Source organism: Salvelinus alpinus, chromosome 1 (genome assembly GCF_045679555.1).
Source record: "Salvelinus alpinus chromosome 1, SLU_Salpinus.1, whole genome shotgun sequence".
NCBI lineage: Eukaryota > Metazoa > Chordata > Actinopteri > Salmoniformes > Salmonidae > Salvelinus > Salvelinus alpinus.
This window is the reverse complement of record NC_092086.1, coordinates 10,385,922-10,405,912: the sequence shown is the minus strand read 5'-3', so window position 1 is coordinate 10,405,912 and position 19,991 is coordinate 10,385,922. Positions and strand designations below refer to the sequence as shown.

Here is a 19,991-nt window from a genome sequence, read left to right as displayed (position 1 = left end):
GAGAAATCAGTAGTACTGCTAGGTTTTACACAGTAATAATATATATCTGCCTCACTCTCAGAGAAATCAGTAGTACTGCTAGGTTTTACACAGTAATAATATATATCTGCCTCAATCTCAGAGAAATCAGTAGTACTGCTAGGTTTTATAAAGTAATAATATATATCTGCCTCACTCTCAGAGAAATCAGTAGTACTGATAGGTTTTACACAGTAATAATATATATCTGCCTCAATCTCAGAGAAATCAGTAGTACTGCTAGGTTTTTATAAAGTAATAATATATATCTACTCACTCTCAGAGAAATCAGTGGTACTGCTAGGTTTTATTCAGTAATAATATATATCTGCCTCACTCTCAGTGAAATCAGTAGTACTGCTAGGTTTTACACAGTAATAATATATATCTGCCTCACTCTCAGAGAAATCAGTAGTACTGCTAGGTTTTACACAGTAATAATATATATCTGCCTCACTCTCAGAGAAATCAGTAGTACTGCTAGGTTTTACACAGTAATAATATATATCTGCCTCATTCTCAGAGAAATCAGTAGTATTGCTAGGTTTTACACAGTAATAATATATATCTGCCTCACTCTCAGAGAAATCAGTAGTACTGCTAGGTTTTACACAGTAATAATATATATCTGTCTCACTCTCAGAGAAATCAGTAGTCCTGCTAGGTTTTACACAGTAATAATATATATCTGTCTCACTCTCAGAGAAATCAGTAGTCCTGCTAGGTTTTACACAGTAATAATATATATCTGCCTCACTATCAGAGAAATCAGTAGTACTGCTAGGTTTTACACAGTAATAATATATATCTGCCTCATTCTCAGTGAAATCGGTAGTACTGCTTGGTTTTACGCAGTAATAATATGTATCTGCCTCACTCTCAGAGTAATCAGTAGTACTGCTGGGTTTTATACAGTAATAATATATATCTGTCTCACTCTCAGAGAAATCAGTAGTACTGCTAGGTTTTACACAGTAATAATATATATCTGCCTCAATCTCAGAGAAATCAGTAGTACTGCTAGGTTTTACACAGTAATAATATATATCTGCCTCAATCTCAGAGAAATCAGTAGTACTGCTAGGTTTTACACAGTAATAATATATATCTGCCTCACTCTCAGAGTAATCAGTAGTACTGCTAGGTTTTACACAGTAATAATATATATCTGCCTCAGTCTCAGAGAAATCAGTAGTACTGCTAGGTTTTACACAGTAATAATATATATCTGCCTCAATCTCAGAGAAATCAGTAGTACTGCTAGGTTTTACACAGTAATAACATATATCTGCCTCACTCTCAGAGAAATCAGTAGTACTGCTAGGTTTTACACAGTAATAATATATATCTGCCTCACTCTCAGAGAAATCAGTAGTACTGCTAGGTTTTACACAGTAATAATATAAATCTGCCTCACACTCAGAGAAATCAGCAGTACTGCTAGGTTTTACACAGTAATAATGTATGTCTGCTTCAATCTCAGAGAAATCAGTAGTACTGCTAGGTTTTACACAGTAATAATATATATCTGCCTCACTCTCAGAGAAATCAGTAGTACTGCTAGGTTTTACACAGTAATAATATATATCTGCCTCACTCTCAGAGAAATCAGTAGTACTGCTAGGTTTTACACAGTAATAATATCTGCCTCACTCTCAGAGAAATCGGTAGTACTGCTAGGTTTTACAAAGTAATAATATATATCTGCCTCACTTTCAGAGAAATCAGTAGTACTGCTAGGTTTTATAAAGTAATAATATATATGTCTGCCTCATTCTCAGAGAAATCAGTTGTACTGCTAGGTTTTATACAGTAATAATATATATCTGCCTCACTCTCAGAGAAATCAGTAGTACTGCTAGTTTTTACACAGTAATAATATATATCTGCCTCACTCTCAGTGAAATCAGTAGTACTGCTAGGTTTTACACCGTAATAATATATATCTGCCTCACTCTCAGAGAAATCAGTAGTACTGATAGGTTTTACACAGTAATAATATATATCTGCCTCACTCTCAGAGAAATCAGTAGTACTGCTAGGTTTTACACAGTAATAATATATATCTGCCTCACTCTCAGAGAAATCAGTAGTACTGCTAGGTTTTACACAGTAATAATATATATCTGCCTCAATCTCAGAGAAATCAGTAGTACTGCTAGGTTTTATAAAGTAATAATATATATCTGCCTCACTCTCAGAGAAATCAGTAGTACTGATAGGTTTTACACAGTAATAATATATATCTGCCTCAATCTCAGAGAAATCAGTAGTACTGCTAGGTTTTATAAAGTAATAATATATATCTACTCACTCTCAGAGAAATCAGTGGTACTGCTAGGTTTTATTCAGTAATAATATATATCTGCCTCACTCTCAGTGAAATCAGTAGTACTGCTAGGTTTTACACAGTAATAATATATATCTGCCTCACTCTCAGAGAAATCAGTAGTACTGCTAGGTTTTACACAGTAATAATATATATCTGCCTCAATCTCAGAGAAATCAGTAGTACTGTTAGGTTTTATAAAATAATAATATATATCTGCCTCACTCTCAGAGAAATCAGTAGTACTGCTAGGTTTTACACAGTAATAATATATATCTGCCTCACTCTCAGAGAAATCAGTAGTACTGCTAGGTTTTACACAGTAATAATATATATCTGCCTCATTCTCAGAGAAATCAGTAGTATTGCTAGGTTTTACACAGTAATAATATATATCTGCCTCACTCTCAGAGAAATCAGTAGTACTGCTAGGTTTTACACAGTAATAATATATATCTGTCTCACTCTCAGAGAAATCAGTAGTCCTGCTAGGTTTTACACAGTAATAATATATATCTGCCTCACTATCAGAGAAATCAGTAGTACTGCTAGGTTTTACACAGTAATAATATATATCTGCCTCATTCTCAGTGAAATCGGTAGTACTGCTTGGTTTTACGCAGTAATAATATATATCTGCCTCACTCTCAGAGTAATCAGTAGTACTGCTGGGTTTTATACAGTAATAATATATATCTGTCTCACTCTCAGAGAAATCAGTAGTACTGCTAGGTTTTACACAGTAATAATATATATCTGCCTCAATCTCAGAGAAATCAGTAGTACTGCTAGGTTTTACACAGTAATAATATATATCTGCCTCAATCTCAGAGAAATCAGTAGTACTGCTAGGTTTTACACAGTAATAATATATATCTGCCTCACTCTCAGAGTAATCAGTAGTACTGCTAGGTTTTACACAGTAATAATATATATCTGCCTCAGTCTCAGAGAAATCAGTAGTACTGCTAGGTTTTACACAGTAATAATATATATCTGCCTCACTCTCAGAGAAATCAGTAGTACTGCTAGGTTTTACACAGTAATAATATATATCTGCCTCACTCTCAGAGAAATCAGTAGTACTGCTAGGTTTTATAAAGTAATAATATATATCTACTCACTCTCAGAGAAATCAGTGGTACTGCTAGGTTTTATTCAGTAATAATATATATCTGCCTCACTCTCAGTGAAATCAGTAGTACTGCTAGGTTTTATAAAGTAATAATATATATCTACTCACTCTCAGAGAAATCAGTGGTACTGCTAGGTTTTATACAGTAATAATATATATCTGCCTCACTCTCAGAGAAATCAGTAGTACTGCTAGGTTTTACACAGTAATAATATATATCTGCCTCACTCTCAGAGAAATCAGTAGTACTGCTAGGTTTTACACAGTAATAATATATATCTGCCTCACTCTCAGAGAAATCAGTAGTACTGCTAGGTTTTATAAAGTAATAATATATATGTCTGCCTCATTCTCAGAGAAATCAGTAGTACTGCTAGGTTTTACACAGTAATAACATATATCTGCCTCACTCTCAGAGAAATCAGTAGTACTGCTAGGTTTTACACAGTAATAATATATATCTGCCTCACTCTCAGAGAAATCAGTAGTACTGCTAGGTTTTATAAAGTAATAATATATATGTCTGCCTCATTCTCAGAGAAATCAGTAGTACTGCTAGGTTTTATAAAGTAATAATATATATCTGCCTCACTCTCAGAGAAATCAGTAGTACTGCTAGGTTTTACACAGTAATAATATATATCTGCCTCACTCTCAGAGAAATCAGTAGTACTGATAGGTTTTACACAGTAATAATATATATCTGCCTCACTCTCAGAGAAATCAGTAGTACTGCTAGGTTTTACACAGTAATAATATATATCTGCCTCACTCTCAGAGAAATCAGTAGTACTGCTAGGTTTTACACAGTAATAATATAAATCTGCCTCACACTCAGAGAAATCAGCAGTACTGCTAGGTTTTACACAGTAATAATGTATGTCTGCCTCAATCTCAGAGAAATCAGTAGTACTGCTAGGTTTTACACAGTAATAATATATATCTGCCTCACTCTCAGAGAAATCAGTAGTACTGCTAGGTTTTACACAGTAATAATATATATCTGCCTCACTCTCAGAGAAATCAGTAGTACTGCTAGGTTTTACACAGTAATAATATAAATCTGCCTCACACTCAGAGAAATCAGCAGTACGGCTAGGTTTTACACAGTAATAATGTATGTCTGCCTCAATCTCAGAGAAATCAGTAGTACTGCTAGGTTTTACAAAGTAATAATATATATCTGCCTCACTTTCAGAGAAATCAGTAGTACTGCTAGGTTTTATAAAGTAATAATATATATGTCTGCCTCATTCTCAGAGAAATCAGTTGTACTGCTAGGTTTTATACAGTAATAATATATATCTGCCTCACTCTCAGAGAAATCAGTAGTACTGCTAGTTTTTACACAGTAATAATATATATCTGCCTCACTCTCAGTGAAATCAGTAGTACTGCTAGGTTTTACACCGTAATAATATATATCTGCCTCACTCTCAGAGAAATCAGTAGTACTGATAGGTATTACACAGTAATAATATATATCTGCCTCACTCTCAGAGAAATCAGTAGTACTGCTAGGTTTTACACAGTAATAATATATATCTGCCTCACTCTCAGAGAAATCAGTAGTACTGCTAGGTTTTACACAGTAATAATATATATCTGCCTCAATCTCAGAGAAATCAGTAGTACTGCTAGGTTTTATAAAGTAATAATATATATCTGCCTCACTCTCAGAGAAATCAGTAGTACTGATAGGTTTTACACAGTAATAATATATATCTGCCTCAATCTCAGAGAAATCAGTAGTACTGCTAGGTTTTTATAAAGTAATAATATATATCTACTCACTCTCAGAGAAATCAGTGGTACTGCTAGGTTTTATTCAGTAATAATATATATCTGCCTCACTCTCAGTGAAATCAGTAGTACTGCTAGGTTTTACACAGTAATAATATATATCTGCCTCACTCTCAGAGAAATCAGTAGTACTGCTAGGTTTTACACAGTAATAATATATATCTGCCTCACTCTCAGAGAAATCAGTAGTACTGCTAGGTTTTACACAGTAATAATATATATCTGCCTCATTCTCAGAGAAATCAGTAGTATTGCTAGGTTTTACACAGTAATAATATATATCTGCCTCACTCTCAGAGAAATCAGTAGTACTGCTAGGTTTTACACAGTAATAATATATATCTGTCTCACTCTCAGAGAAATCAGTAGTCCTGCTAGGTTTTACACAGTAATAATATATATCTGTCTCACTCTCAGAGAAATCAGTAGTCCTGCTAGGTTTTACACAGTAATAATATATATCTGCCTCACTATCAGAGAAATCAGTAGTACTGCTAGGTTTTACACAGTAATAATATATATCTGCCTCATTCTCAGTGAAATCGGTAGTACTGCTTGGTTTTACGCAGTAATAATATATATCTGCCTCACTCTCAGAGTAATCAGTAGTACTGCTGGGTTTTATACAGTAATAATATATATCTGTCTCACTCTCAGAGAAATCAGTAGTACTGCTAGGTTTTACACAGTAATAATATATATCTGCCTCAATCTCAGAGAAATCAGTAGTACTGCTAGGTTTTACACAGTAATAATATATATCTGCCTCAATCTCAGAGAAATCAGTAGTACTGCTAGGTTTTACACAGTAATAATATATATCTGCCTCACTCTCAGTGTAATCAGTAGTACTGCTAGGTTTTACACAGTAATAATATATATCTGCCTCAGTCTCAGAGAAATCAGTAGTACTGCTAGGTTTTACACAGTAATAATATATATCTGCCTCACTCTCAGAGAAATCAGTAGTACTGCTAGGTTTTACACAGTAATAATATATATCTGCCTCACTCTCAGAGAAATCAGTAGTACTGCTAGGTTTTATAAAGTAATAATATATATCTACTCACTCTCAGAGAAATCAGTGGTACTGCTAGGTTTTATTCAGTAATAATATATATCTGCCTCACTCTCAGTGAAATCAGTAGTACTGCTAGGTTTTATAAAGTAATAATATATATCTACTCACTCTCAGAGAAATCAGTGGTACTGCTAGGTTTTATTCAGTAATAATATATATCTGCCTCACTCTCAGTGAAATCAGTAGTACTGCTAGGTTTTACACAGTAATAATATATATCTGCCTCACTCTCAGAGAAATCAGTAGTACTGCTAGGTTTTACACAGTAATAATATATATCTGCCTCAATCTCAGAGAAATCAGTAGTACTGTTAGGTTTTATAAAATAATAATATATATCTGCCTCACTCTCAGAGAAATCAGTAGTACTGCTAGGTTTTACACAGTAATAATATATATCTGCCTCACTCTCAGAGAAATCAGTAGTACTGCTAGGTTTTAGACAGTAATAACATATATCTGCCTCATTCTCAGAGAAATCAGTAGTATTGCTAGGTTTTACACAGTAATAATATATATCTGCCTCACTCTCAGAGAAATCAGTAGTACTGCTAGGTTTTACACAGTAATAATATATATCTGTCTCACTCTCAGAGAAATCAGTAGTCCTGCTAGGTTTTACACAGTAATAATATATATCTGTCTCACTCTCAGAGAAATCAGTAGTCCTGCTAGGTTTTACACAGTAATAATATATATCTGCCTCACTATCAGAGAAATCAGTAGTACTGCTAGGTTTTACACAGTAATAATATATATCTGCCTCATTCTCAGTGAAATCGGTAGTACTGCTTGGTTTTACGCAGTAATAATATATATCTGCCTCACTCTCAGAGTAATCAGTAGTACTGCTGGGTTTTATACAGTAATAATATATATCTGTCTCACTCTCAGAGAAATCAGTAGTACTGCTAGGTTTTACACAGTAATAATATATATCTGCCTCAATCTCAGAGAAATCAGTAGTACTGCTAGGTTTTACACAGTAATAATATATATCTGCCTCAATCTCAGAGAAATCAGTAGTACTGCTAGGTTTTACACAGTAATAATATATATCTGCCTCACTCTCAGAGTAATCAGTAGTACTGCTAGGTTTTACACAGTAATAATATATATCTGCCTCAGTCTCAGAGAAATCAGTAGTACTGCTAGGTTTTACACAGTAATAATATATATCTGCCTCACTCTCAGAGAAATCAGTAGTACTGCTAGGTTTTACACAGTAATAATATATATCTGCCTCACTCTCAGAGAAATCAGTAGTACTGCTAGGTTTTACACAGTAATAATATATATCTGCCTCACTCTCAGAGAAATCAGTAGTACTGCTAGGTTTTACACAGTAATAATATATATCTGCCTCACTCTCAGAGAAATCAGTAGTATTGCTAGGTTTTACACAGTAATAATATATATCTGCCTCATTCTCAGAGAAATCAGTAGTACTGCTAGGTTTTATAAAGTAATAATATATATCTGCCTCACACTCAGAGAAATCAGTAGTACTGCTAGGTTTTACACAGTAATAATATATATCTGCCTCACTCTCAGAGAAATCAGTAGTACTGCTAGGTTTTACACAGTAATAATATATATCTGCCTCATTCTCAGAGAAATCAGTAGTACTGCTAGGTTTTATACAGTAATAATATATATCTGCCTCACTCTCAGAGAAATCAGTAGTACTGCTAGGTTTTACACAGTAATAATATATATCTGCCTCACTCTCAGAGAAATCAGTAGTACTGCTAGGTTTTACACAGTAATAATATATATCTGCCTCACTCTCAGAGAAATCAGTAGTACTGCTAGGTTTTACACAGTAATAATATATATATCTGCCTCACTCTCAGAGAAATCAGTAGTACTGCTAGGTTTTACAGTCAAATGTGACCAACTGTCTAAATTCGGTCTTACGTAGCAATATCTGAAATTATGTTTTTTACGTTGGATAAAAGTAGAGACTCAGGGGTAGAAAATGGTATATTTTCAATTGAGGAACAATTGAGGAACAATGGGAAAGTAATTCTGCTTTAAAAGATGAGAAACTTGTGAGAAACTTGTGAGAAACTTGTGAGAAAAAGGGCCTTTGAATGTTTTAGTACCTACTGGAGAGCTCTTCTTTGTCTACAGGGCTGTTACTTTGGCAGATAATGTCACCCATCTAAATACATAGATTTGTTTTATTTGTTATAATTAAATCAAATCAATTTGTATTAGTCACTCGCGCCGAATACAAAAAGGTGTAGATCTTACAGTGAAATGCGTAGAGCCCCTAACCAACAATGCAGTTTCAAAGAAATACAGATAAGACTAAGAGATAAAAGTAATAAGTAATTAAAGATCAGCAGTAAAATAACAATAGTGAGACTATATACAGGGGGAACCGATACAGAGTCAATGTGCAGAGGCACCGGTTAGTTGAATTAGTATGTACATGTAGGGTTATTAAAGTGACTATGCATAGATGACAACAGAGAGTGGCAGCGGTGTAAAGGGGGGGGGGGGGGGTGCAATGCAAATGGTCTGGGTAGCCATTTGACTAGATGTTCAGGAGTCTTATAGTTTTAGAAGACTTGGGGGTAGAAGCTGTTTAGAAGCCTCTTGGACCTAGACTTGGCGCTCCGGTACTGCTTGCCGTATGGTAGCAGAGAGAACAGTCTATGACTAGGTTTAACTAAATGAATTGACAAAATTAATGGTGTTTTTGGTTTATGTCCGTTTTATTGTTTGTTATGCTATAAATAGTTATTTAATGGTTGTAAGTGGTAAAATGAATTAGAAAATGTTATATTTTGCAATTCTGAGTAATTACTACTTTAGTAAGGAATTACACATTAATCAGTACTACTGCAGTTGCTAAATAATTCCAATAGATGGCAGCATAAGACCACAAATGATATTTCAGAAGATTAGTTAACAGATTATTGTGGAGTAATATAATGATTCATCTGTTTTTATGCTCATGTTTTGAAATGATACTTCATTACTATAATGATTATCAATAATCCTGAACATTAATTCAGTCACCTCCTCTGGTCGAGAAAAACTGATTTTCCACGTACAGTCATTGTCAAATTCATCAACCAGCATCGACCTGCTCTGCCTTCTTTCTCTATCATTCTTCACTCTGCCTTCTCTCTCTATTAGTCAACTCAGCCTGCTAAAGGGCTGGTGTCTTCACTCTGCCTTCTTTCTCTAGTAGTCAACTCAGCCCTGCTAAAAGGCTGGTGTCGTCACTCTGCCTTCTTTCTCTAGTAGTCAACTCAGCCCTGCTAAAAGGCTGGTGTCGTCACTCTGCCTTCTTTCTCTTGTAGTCAATTCAGCCCTGCTAAAAGGCTGGTGTCTTCACTCTGCCTTCTCTCTCTAGTAGTCAACTCAGCCCTGCTAAAAGGCTGGTGTCGTTACTCTGTCTTCTCCGGGGCATGTTGAAGTAAATTTACTAACCGGGAGGGTTGAATGATGTAATTTATTGGTGGGCTGGAAGACGCACTCTTGTCTTTTCTATTCCAAGGTTGTTTACTCGCAATATCAGATATTAAGATGTTTTTTATAATGAATGTTTACTGAGGTTGAGGCTCTGACTAGTGATTATTTACCCGGGGTTCAATACCTGCTATTGAGGCGCCCTGAAAATAATATTCAAAAGTTCGGTCCTTGGACACAGAGGGGTTAAACACTAAAGTTACCGTCCATCTAGTGAAGAGAGGAGAACTGGACAGAGGTAGCCAGCATCCGTCAACGAGAGAATTATGTATTGTTAGCTAAGTTAACTAGGATGCTGCTGGTAGAGTAGCTAGCTAGCTTACCTAGCTGTACCGTCTAGCTAGGATAACTAGGATCCTGCTGGTAGAGGAGCTAGCTAGCTTACCTAGCTGTACCGACTAGCTAGCTGGTCGTTTTGTACCTCGTCTCGATGAAAATGACGAATCCGGTGAACCACAAAATGAAACAAGGACAGAGAGTGAAAAGGATCTGGCTACACTCATACTGAACACTGAACTTCAGTGTCTCAACACTGTAGTGAACTCCGTTGTTATTCCCCAAGATCACCTCAGCCCACTCTGCGCGTAACCGGACAATATGCTTGGCGCCACACCGTACGTGGACGCGGACAGTTCTGTACGGGGACGCGGACAGTTCTGTACGTGGACGCGGACAGATCTGTACGGGGACGCGGACAGATCTGTACGGGGACGCGGACAGTTCTGTACGGGGACGCGGACAGTTCTGTACGGGGACGCGGACAGTTCCAAAATCCGGACATGAGCAGTGCAACACAATCAACTAAACCCAGTCTTTACAGCGGGTTACATTAGTAATATTTATTTTTTATTATTATGTTAAACAAACATCATACGTTTTTTATAACAATGTTTTGAGATCTGGGCCCATATCGCCAAAGTGTCTCAGAGTAGAAAATTGGTTGTATAAGTGCTGAGAATAAAGACATTTTACACTTATGGGTATACATTAAAGCTATGCATGAAGTCTCTAGTCCCACCTAGTCGGCAGATATTTAGGACACCTGGTGAGCTGTCCTAAGTAGTTAAGAGTTAACAGCAGGTGTCTTGATAATACTATAGAATAATGCAGCGAGTCAGTGGTTCCTGAGCCACATGTAATTGCTTTGTAGTAGTTAAAATAATGTTTTATATTTCTATGTGATCAATCCATTATTATTATTAATATAGACCTACATGCAACAGTATGTCTTGTGCTTTTGGCAATGATTTATGTATAATAATTATTATAACAAGCGATACCATGTATGTCTGCATAGCATTTTATCTTCATTTTGGCAGATTAACTCATGTTTATTTCTTTAGAGAAACTCCGGTTGGAGCTGTACCTGTGGCTGAAAGGTGGCTGGTTTGAATCCCGGTCAGGGCGCTGGAAAAAACAGGTGGAATTGATCTGACCACTGGAGGGCTGCTGGGTTCACATCCTCAAAACATTAACCTTCCGTTGATCAGAACTCTAGAGGTTCTTCTTCACTGAACCCAAAAATATATATAACTTTTAGTGGTTCCATATATTAAGGAAGTGCTAGAAGCCTTTTTGGTTCTATAAGGAACCTTCTTTTCTAAGAGTGTTTAATAAACACGTTTTTCTTCTGATTATTTAATTATCTACATCATGTTATTTCAAGTTCTCCCTTTGGACGCAACATCACGTTGTTAAATAATAATCCTAATTTGGGCGTGGCTATAAAATGGGCAGTTGAAGGCCTCTATGGTGTAATATGTGTTGGATGAATATGAACATTGTTGCAACGTTGTAGGCAACATTATTGGCAAGGGACTTGATGCCTACTATGCCAAAGATATTTAGAGTTGTTAAACGGGTGTGAAGAGTGTGTTGATATAACGGTAATATTGTCAAAATTCTGCTTGTAACAACGATCAGAATTGGTAAGAATATGCATTCCATTATATTAGGCAATAATTAAGAGTAGGCAAAGTGGTCGTGTCGTGTGAAAATTCCATCAAATGTCTTACATTGCAACGAGTACAGTCAGGGTGCTATGGAACCCCTGCAGTACCTCCACAGACCCCGGATTGAGAACCCCTGCAGTACCTCCACAGACCCCGGATTGAGAACCCCTGCAGTACCTCCACAGACCCCGGATTGAGAACCCCTGCAGTACCTCCACAGACCCCGGATTGAGAACCCCTGCAGTACCTCCACAGACCCCGGATTGAGAACCCCTGCAGTACCTCCACAGACCCCGGATTGAGAACCCCTGCAGTACCTCCACAGACCCCGGATTGAGAACCCCTGCAGTACCTCCACAGACCCCGGATTGAGAACCCCTGCAGTACCTCCACAGACCCCGGATTGAGAACCCCTGCAGTACCTCCACAGACCCCGGATTGAGAACCCCTGATTTAGCAGATGCTCTTATTCAGAGTGAATTACAGTAACTGCAGTCATCATATGATATCTAGGTGAGACAACCACATATCACAGTCAAATATACAGGATACCAACATTACATTCCTGATAAACAATGGATATATAGATATCTAGGTGGATATATAGATATCTAGGTGGATATATAGATATCTAGGTGGATATATAGATATCTAGGTGGATATATAGATATCTAGGTGGATATATAGATATCTAGGTGGATATATAGATATCTAGGTGGATATATAGATATCTAGGTGGATATATAGATATCTAGGTGGATATATAGATATCTAGGTGGATATATAGATATCTAGGTGGATATATAGATATCTAGGTGGATATATAGATATCTAGGTGGATATATAGATATCTAGGTGGATATAAAGCATTTTGATAAAAACACATTTTCATACACATCTAAAATCTATTAATTAAAAATCTGAGAACAGTAGTATTGAAGGTACCCAAGAGCAACCATTTCTGATTAAAAAACAAATGTGAAAAATTGTGTAAATAGCATTTAGGAAATAAACTCTTAATAGTTATTTAAAAAAATGTAATCTCACCTCATAGCTTTGGTGTGGCCCCCCTCCTCTCTCTCCCCAGAGAGACTCATTTTAGAGGCAGGGCCCCCCTCCTCTCTCTCCCCAGAGAGACGCCTTTTAGAAGCAGGTCCCTCCTCTCTCTTCCCAGAGAGACTCATTTTTGAGGCAGGGCCCCCCTCCTCTCTCTCCCCAGAGAGACTCCTTTTTGAGGCAGGGCCCCCCTCCTCTCTCTCCCCAGAGAGACTCATTTTAGAGGCAGGGCCCCCCTCCTCTCTCTCCCCAGAGAGACTCATTTTAGAAGCAGGTCCCTCCTCTCTCTTCCCAGAGAGACTCATTTTTTCAGAACTGACCCCTAAACAGAGATCCAACATGTTGGTTGTGGTTAACACAGTCATTTTTGAATGTATATTGTTATCATTTATTAATTATCTCTTATGAAACATTTACTAACAGACATAGAAACAGTCAGATGATTTAATGCATCACAAGAACATGTAGTTGTGACATTTCATCTCCATGGTAACTGTCAAAAATAATAAAAATAATAATAATAAGTCACTGTTTGTTAAGGTAGTTATAGACAGTACAGCAACATAAGGCCATGTCTCACAATTAATTGCATTATTTAAAAGTAGGCTATTTATTGTCTTTCAATCTGTTGTTTCATTTCATATTATGTAAAGTAGGTTCCCCACATCTACACCATGTATAGTAGTGGGTTGTTAGTTATATGTAGATGTTATATTATGTAATGTAGACTAGGTTATAATGTATAATAGTGGGTTGTTAGTGATATGTAGATGTTATATTATGTAAAGTAGACTAGGTTATAATGTATAGTAGTGGGTTGTTAGTGATATGTAGATGTTATATTATGTAAAGTAGACTAGGTTATAATGTATAATAGTGGGTTGTTAGTGATATGTAGATGTTATATTATGTAAAGTAGACTAGGTTATAATGTATAGTAGTGGGTTGTTAGTGATATGTAGATGTTATATTATGTAAAGTAGACTAGGTTATAATGTATAGTAGTGGGTTGTTAGTGATATGTAGATGTTATATTATGTAAAGTAGACTAGGTTATAATGTATAGTAGTGGGTTGTTAGTGATATGTAGATGTTATATTATGTAAAGTAGACTAGGTTATAATGTATAGTAGTGGGTTGTTAGTGATATGTAGATGTTATATTATGTAAAGTAGACTAGGTTATAATGTATAGTAGTGGGTTGTTAGTGATATGTAGATGTTATATTATGTAAAGTAGACTAGGTTATAATGTATAGTAGTGGGTTGTTAGTGATATGTAGATGTTATATTATGTAAAGTAGGCTAGGTTATAATGTATAGTAGAGGGTTGTTAGTGATATGTAGATGTTATATTATGTAAAGTAGGCTAGGTTATAATGTATAGTAGTGGGTTGTTAGTGATATGTAGATGTTATATTATGTAAAGTAGACTAGGTTATAATGTATAGTAGTGGGTTGTTAGTGATATGTAGATGTTATATTATGTAAAGTAGGCTAGGTTATAATGTATAATAGTGGGTTGTTAGTGATATAAACCTGTTCAGATCAGTTCACATAATGTTATAGTCCTACCAGTAGCAGGACAGAGAATGTACTGTATATAACCTACATATCATAGATGACCAGTCTAAACCTGTTCAGATCAGTTCACATAATGTTATAGACCTACCAGTAGCAGGACAGAGAATGTACTGTATATAACCTACATTTCATAGATGACCAGTCTAAACCTGTTCAGATCAGTTCACATAATGTTATAGTCCTACCAGTAGCAGGACAGATAATGTACTGTATATAACCTACATATCATAGATGACCAGTCTAAACCTGTTCAGGTCAGTTCACATAATGTTATAGTCCTACCAGTAGCAGGACAGAGCATCTACACCATGTATACAAAAGTATGTGGACACCCATTCAAATGAGTGGATTCGGCTATTTCAGCCACACCTGTTGCTGACAGGTAAATACAATCGAGCAGACAGCCATGCAATCTCCATAGACAAACATTGGCAGTAGAATGGCCTTACTGAAGAGCTCAGTGACTTTCAACGTGGCACCGTCATAGGATGCCACCTTTCCAACAAGTCAGATCTTCAAATTCCTGCCCTGCTATAGCTGCTCCAGTCAACTGTAAGTGCTGTAATTGTGAAGTGGAAACGTCTAGGAGTAACAACGGCTCAACTGTGAACTGGTAGACCAGACAAGCTCACAGAAAGGGCCCGCCAAGCGCGGAAGCGCATAAAAATGGTCTGTCCTCGGATGCAACACTCACTACCGAGTTCCAAACTGCAATGTCAATCAAATAACTTAGTTGGGAGTTTCATGAAATGGGTTTCCATGGCAGAGCAGCCGCACGCACACAGATCACTTTGTGCAATGCCAAGCATCGGCTTGAGTGGTGTAAAGCTCGCCGCCATTGGACTCTGGAGCAGTGGAAACGTGTTCCTCGGAGTTATGAATCACGCTTCACCATCTGGCAGTCCGACGGACGAATCTGGGTTTGGCGGATGCCAGGAAAACGCTACCTGCCCCAATGCATAGTGCCAACTGTAAAGTTTGGTGGAGGAGGAATAATGGTCTGGGGCTGTTTTTCATGGTTCGGGCCCCCTAGTGAATGGAAATCTTAACGCTACAGCATACAATGACATTCTAGACGATTCTGTGCTTCCAACTTTGTAGCAACAGTTTGGGGAAGGCCCTTTCCTGTTACAACATGACAATGTCCCTGTGCACAAAGTGAGGTCCATACAAAAATGGCTTGTCGAGATCGATGTGGAAGAACTTGACTGGCCTGCACAGAGCCCTGACCTCAACCCCATCGAACACCTTTGGGATGAAATTGAACGCCGACTGCGAGCCAGGCCTAATCACCCAACATCAGTGCCCGACTTCCCTAACGCTCTTGTGGCTGAATGGAAGCAAGTCCCTGCAGCAATGTTCCAACATCTAGTGGAAAGCCTTCCCAGAAGAGTGGAGGCTGTTACAGCAGCAATGTTCCAACATCTAGTGGAAAGCCTTCCCAGAAGAGTGGAGGCTGTTATAGCAGCAAAGGGGGGACCAACTCCATATGAATGGACATGATTTTGTAATGAGATGTTCGACTAGCAGGTGTCCACATACTTTTGGTCATGTAGTGTATATAACTTAATCTAAATCAAATCAAATGTTATTGGTCACAATGTCTGAGCGGCATAGACTAAGATACAGTAGAATAGTATAGAATACAGTATATACATATGAGATGAGTAATGCATAGACTAAGATACAGTAGAATAGTATAGAATACAGTATATACATATGAGATGAGTAATGCATAGACTAAGATACAGTAGAATAGTATAGAATACAGTATATACATATGAGATGAGTAATGCATAGACTAAGATACAGTAGAATAGTATAGAATACAGTATATACATATGAGATGAGTAATACATAGACTAAGATACAGTAGAATAGTATAGAATACAGTATATACATATGAGATGAGTAATACATAGTATAGAATACAGTATATACATATGAGATGAGTAATACATAGTATAGAATACAGTATATACATATGAGATGAGTAATGCAAGATATTTATAGCCTTGGCCAGATACTTTTTAAATTAAAATAACAAGAAAAATGTGCCTTCTGGTTTGCTTAAAATAAGGAATTTTAAATTATTACTACTTTACATTTACTTTTGATACTTAATAATATTTAAAACCAAATATTTTTAGACTTTTACTGAAGTAGTATTTTACTGTGTGACTTTCACTTTTACTTGAGTCATGTTCTATGAAGGAATCTTTCCTTTTACTCCAGTTTGAGAACTGAGTTCTGTTTCCACCACTGTTCTAACGTTCCATATGAGACACAGTTTCAACAGACATTCTGGAACTGCGTCGGCTACAAAGTTACTTTACATTTCATATCAGGAAATAAAGTAACGGTCACTGGGTGAATTCGTTGTGCATTGCCCGGCTCCCCGGGTGAGCAGAGTTTACGCATTTAATACCATTCCATTGGTCCTTAAAATAAATGTCCACTCCCCTGTAGCACCGGGCCATGCAAAACGAACTTCCCACTGTCGCAGCGCACTGAGACACAGAGTTCTAAACCCAGACGCGTTTCTTCAAGACATCTCTCTTACATTATTTTTGATAAACATATAATTTACTGGAAACCAAGTTTAGCTGTGTTTTTTTCCTCCAAAATGTGAGTTACTGTCGGACTTTAATAATTATAAACAGGCCTACAAACCCAAAAGGTTTTAATTTGAGAATGTTCATTTGTATGCCTCAAATATTAAACTGTCTTAAAATATTTGATGATTAGTTGAATCAGGTGTGTAAGTGCTGGTAAGAACAAAAGGATTGAGAAACCCTGAGATAAACATAAAACCATATAATTGAAAAGCTCCTCCACCATCTTTACCAGACGTTTTACTGATAACATGTCGGCCTACTGATTAGTTTACACTTTGAAAACTGCTGTCTGTCAGCAACTCAGCTCAAGTAGCAGTTCTACTAACTAGTAATATCTCATTACAGGTATTCATTCTCTTACTCTGTCCATTAGAATAGATTATTGTTCAGAAATACTTACTTTATTTTTTAGTTCTCTCCATTTCGCGTTTTTTTAGCTCTGTCCTCAAAATGGATCCTTTCCAAAAGAACAACTTTACTTTCTGTTTCAGCTCAGCCGTCTCCCCATCCTGATAATAAAGTGTTTTATTGGTATCTTCCACTAGATGACAGTAAACACCTGCTGTAACTAGATTTTACAACTATGTGTTTGGTTTCATACAAGCAGTGTCCCAGAGGAGGAGTGCTGATCTAGGATCAGGTCCCCCTCTCCATGTAATCTGATTCATTATGATCTAGGATCAGGTCCCTCCTCTCCATGTAATCTGATTCATTATGATCTAGGATCAGGTCCCTTCTCTCCATGTAATCTGATTCATTATGATCTAGGATCAGGTCCCCCCTCTCCATGTAATCTGATTCATTATGATTTAGGATCAGGTCCCCCCTCATGGTCATGGTCACCAGTTAGCATTCATGTTGTCATGGTCACCAGTTAGCATCCCTGTTTATGGATTATAAAAAAATAAAAAAATGTATTAAAATTTTTGTAAAATATTTTATTTATTTATTCATAATACAAAAATCTACTTACATTGCTGCATCAAACATGCCTAGCAAACCAAACACAGGTATTAACAATGCTCAAACATACAAAAATATCAATACAAATAAAATAATACAAAAAATAAACAAATTAAGTGCAATTATATTCACTCTGAAAATATCTTATTATAATGATTCATGAAGATGTTATTCTTGTTGTTATTCACTAGGGTTAGTGTTTTAATAAGATAATTAAATTCAATCAGGAAAAAATTGTAATTTTGGTATAGAAATTTGGAATCTTTGTTTGTGTATAAAGTATTTGGCAACAAGAATAAAAAAATTAACAATAATTTCAGTGGTTTTGTTATCATTGCAATAGTAACATATTATATATTTTGTGTTAAAAATATAGGCAGTATTCATAATGGTAAATAAGTACTTTGCAAGGTTTTCCCAAAATTCTGACACAAATTTACATTCAAAGAACAAGTGAGACAGATTCTCACCTTCTTTTTCACAGAAAACGCAGATATCATCAATAGCCACACATTTGGAAATTATAGAATTACATGGATATATCTTATGTAAAATGTTGAAGTGCACTTCCTTAACTTTGTTTGGTATACAGTATTTGTAAGGCCTTAACCATGCATTTTTCCAGACAATGTCAGGAATAAGCGTGTTCCAGAAAAACTTTCCTCTCGGTGTAAGTTGGTTTTGTGAATGAAGAATTTGTCTTATATATTTATTACAACAAGATTTCTCAAGTAAGCCCACGCCTTCCAATCTGAGTTCTGGATAAACTTTGTGATCATTCCCAAAATTAAGATGACTTTTCATAAGTGTAGTTAGACCACTGGGAACGGCTTTGATCACAGAAATAAACTCTCTGAAAGGTATTGGAAACTCTTTCAATGTTATAAATTGTTCATATGTGAGAATATTACCCTTGTTGTCGAAAATATCAAGAACAAAGTCAATATTCCTCTCATGCCAGTTGGGGTAGAACAATGACTTATTCCTTACAGTTATGTCTGAATTATTCCACAAAAGAGCTTTATGAGGGGAAAAATTGTGCAGGAAACATATTTTCCAGGCCATTAAGCTTGTTGGTGAAACCTAGCCAATTTAGCAGGTAATCTTTCAGGAATATAATTACATTTCAGTAAAAATTGAAGACCTCCCAATTTATTAAACACATTATTTGGAATGAAATACCATATTGAATCAGTATCGATCAAACATTTTTTCAACCAGTTTATCTGAAAGTGTTATTTATGTCAACAAAATCCAACACTTCTAGACTGCCTTCAGCTCTTTGGTTAGAAAGGACAGATTTTTTTTGTTTGTGAGACTTATTTTTCCAGATGAAGTCAAGAAAGGTCTTATTGATCTCTTTACAAGTAGCTGGATTTACACATAACGATAATGAGGGGTACACAAAACCAGACAGTCCCTCTGCCTTGGACAGAAGAACTCTCCCAAGTATAGAAAGTTATCTTTGTAGCCAATTATTAAATATATTTTTAGTTCTCTTAATTTTAGGAGAGAAACCAAGACGCAGCGTAGTTCGTGTTCAACATGTTTAATAAAAGACGAATAAACGTGAACACTACACAATACAAAATAACAAACGTGGCAAAACCGAAACAGTCCTATCTGGTGCATAGAACACAAAGACAGAAGACAACCACCCACAAAACCCAACACAAAACAAGCTACCTAAATATGGTTCCCAATCAGAGACAATGACTAACACCTGCCTCTGATTGAGAACCATATCAGGCCATACATAGAAATGGACAAACTAGACACTCAACATAGAATGCCCACCCAGCTCACGTCCTGACCAACAGTAAAACAAAGAAAACACAAAAGAACTCTGGTCAGAACGTGACAAGATTTCACATTTAGAAACATTCAGCATTAATCCTGATGCAATAGAAAATGCAGTTATAGCATTAAGGGCTTGTGCCACCTGGTCTTTGTCTCTTAAGAAA

At 36.3% G+C, this 19,991-nt stretch overlaps 2 protein-coding genes across 7 annotated transcripts in view; one reads left to right on the top strand and one right to left on the bottom strand.

Annotated features, from left to right (window-relative positions):
* The window catches only part of LOC139534786 (NLR family CARD domain-containing protein 3-like), a 45,222-nt gene extending 27,364 nt beyond the window's left edge, over positions 1 to 17,858 (bottom strand). Inside the window, exons 1-2 of one of the 3 annotated variants that reach the window (XM_071336040.1) lie at positions 17,465 to 17,858; positions 12,855 to 13,185 (exon numbers count right to left, since the gene is read on the bottom strand). In XM_071336040.1, the coding sequence (XP_071192141.1) occupies positions 12,855 to 13,168 (314 nt within the window). In that variant the 5' untranslated portion in view covers positions 13,169 to 13,185; positions 17,465 to 17,858. The remainder of the gene's footprint in view (positions 1 to 12,854; positions 13,186 to 17,464) is intronic. The other 2 variants (XM_071334546.1, XM_071335199.1) reach the window with 2 other exon arrangements.
* LOC139546938 (serine-rich adhesin for platelets-like) overlaps positions 1 to 19,991 on the top strand; it is a 115,715-nt gene that overhangs the window by 86,882 nt on the left and 8,842 nt on the right. The window lies entirely within an intron of this gene.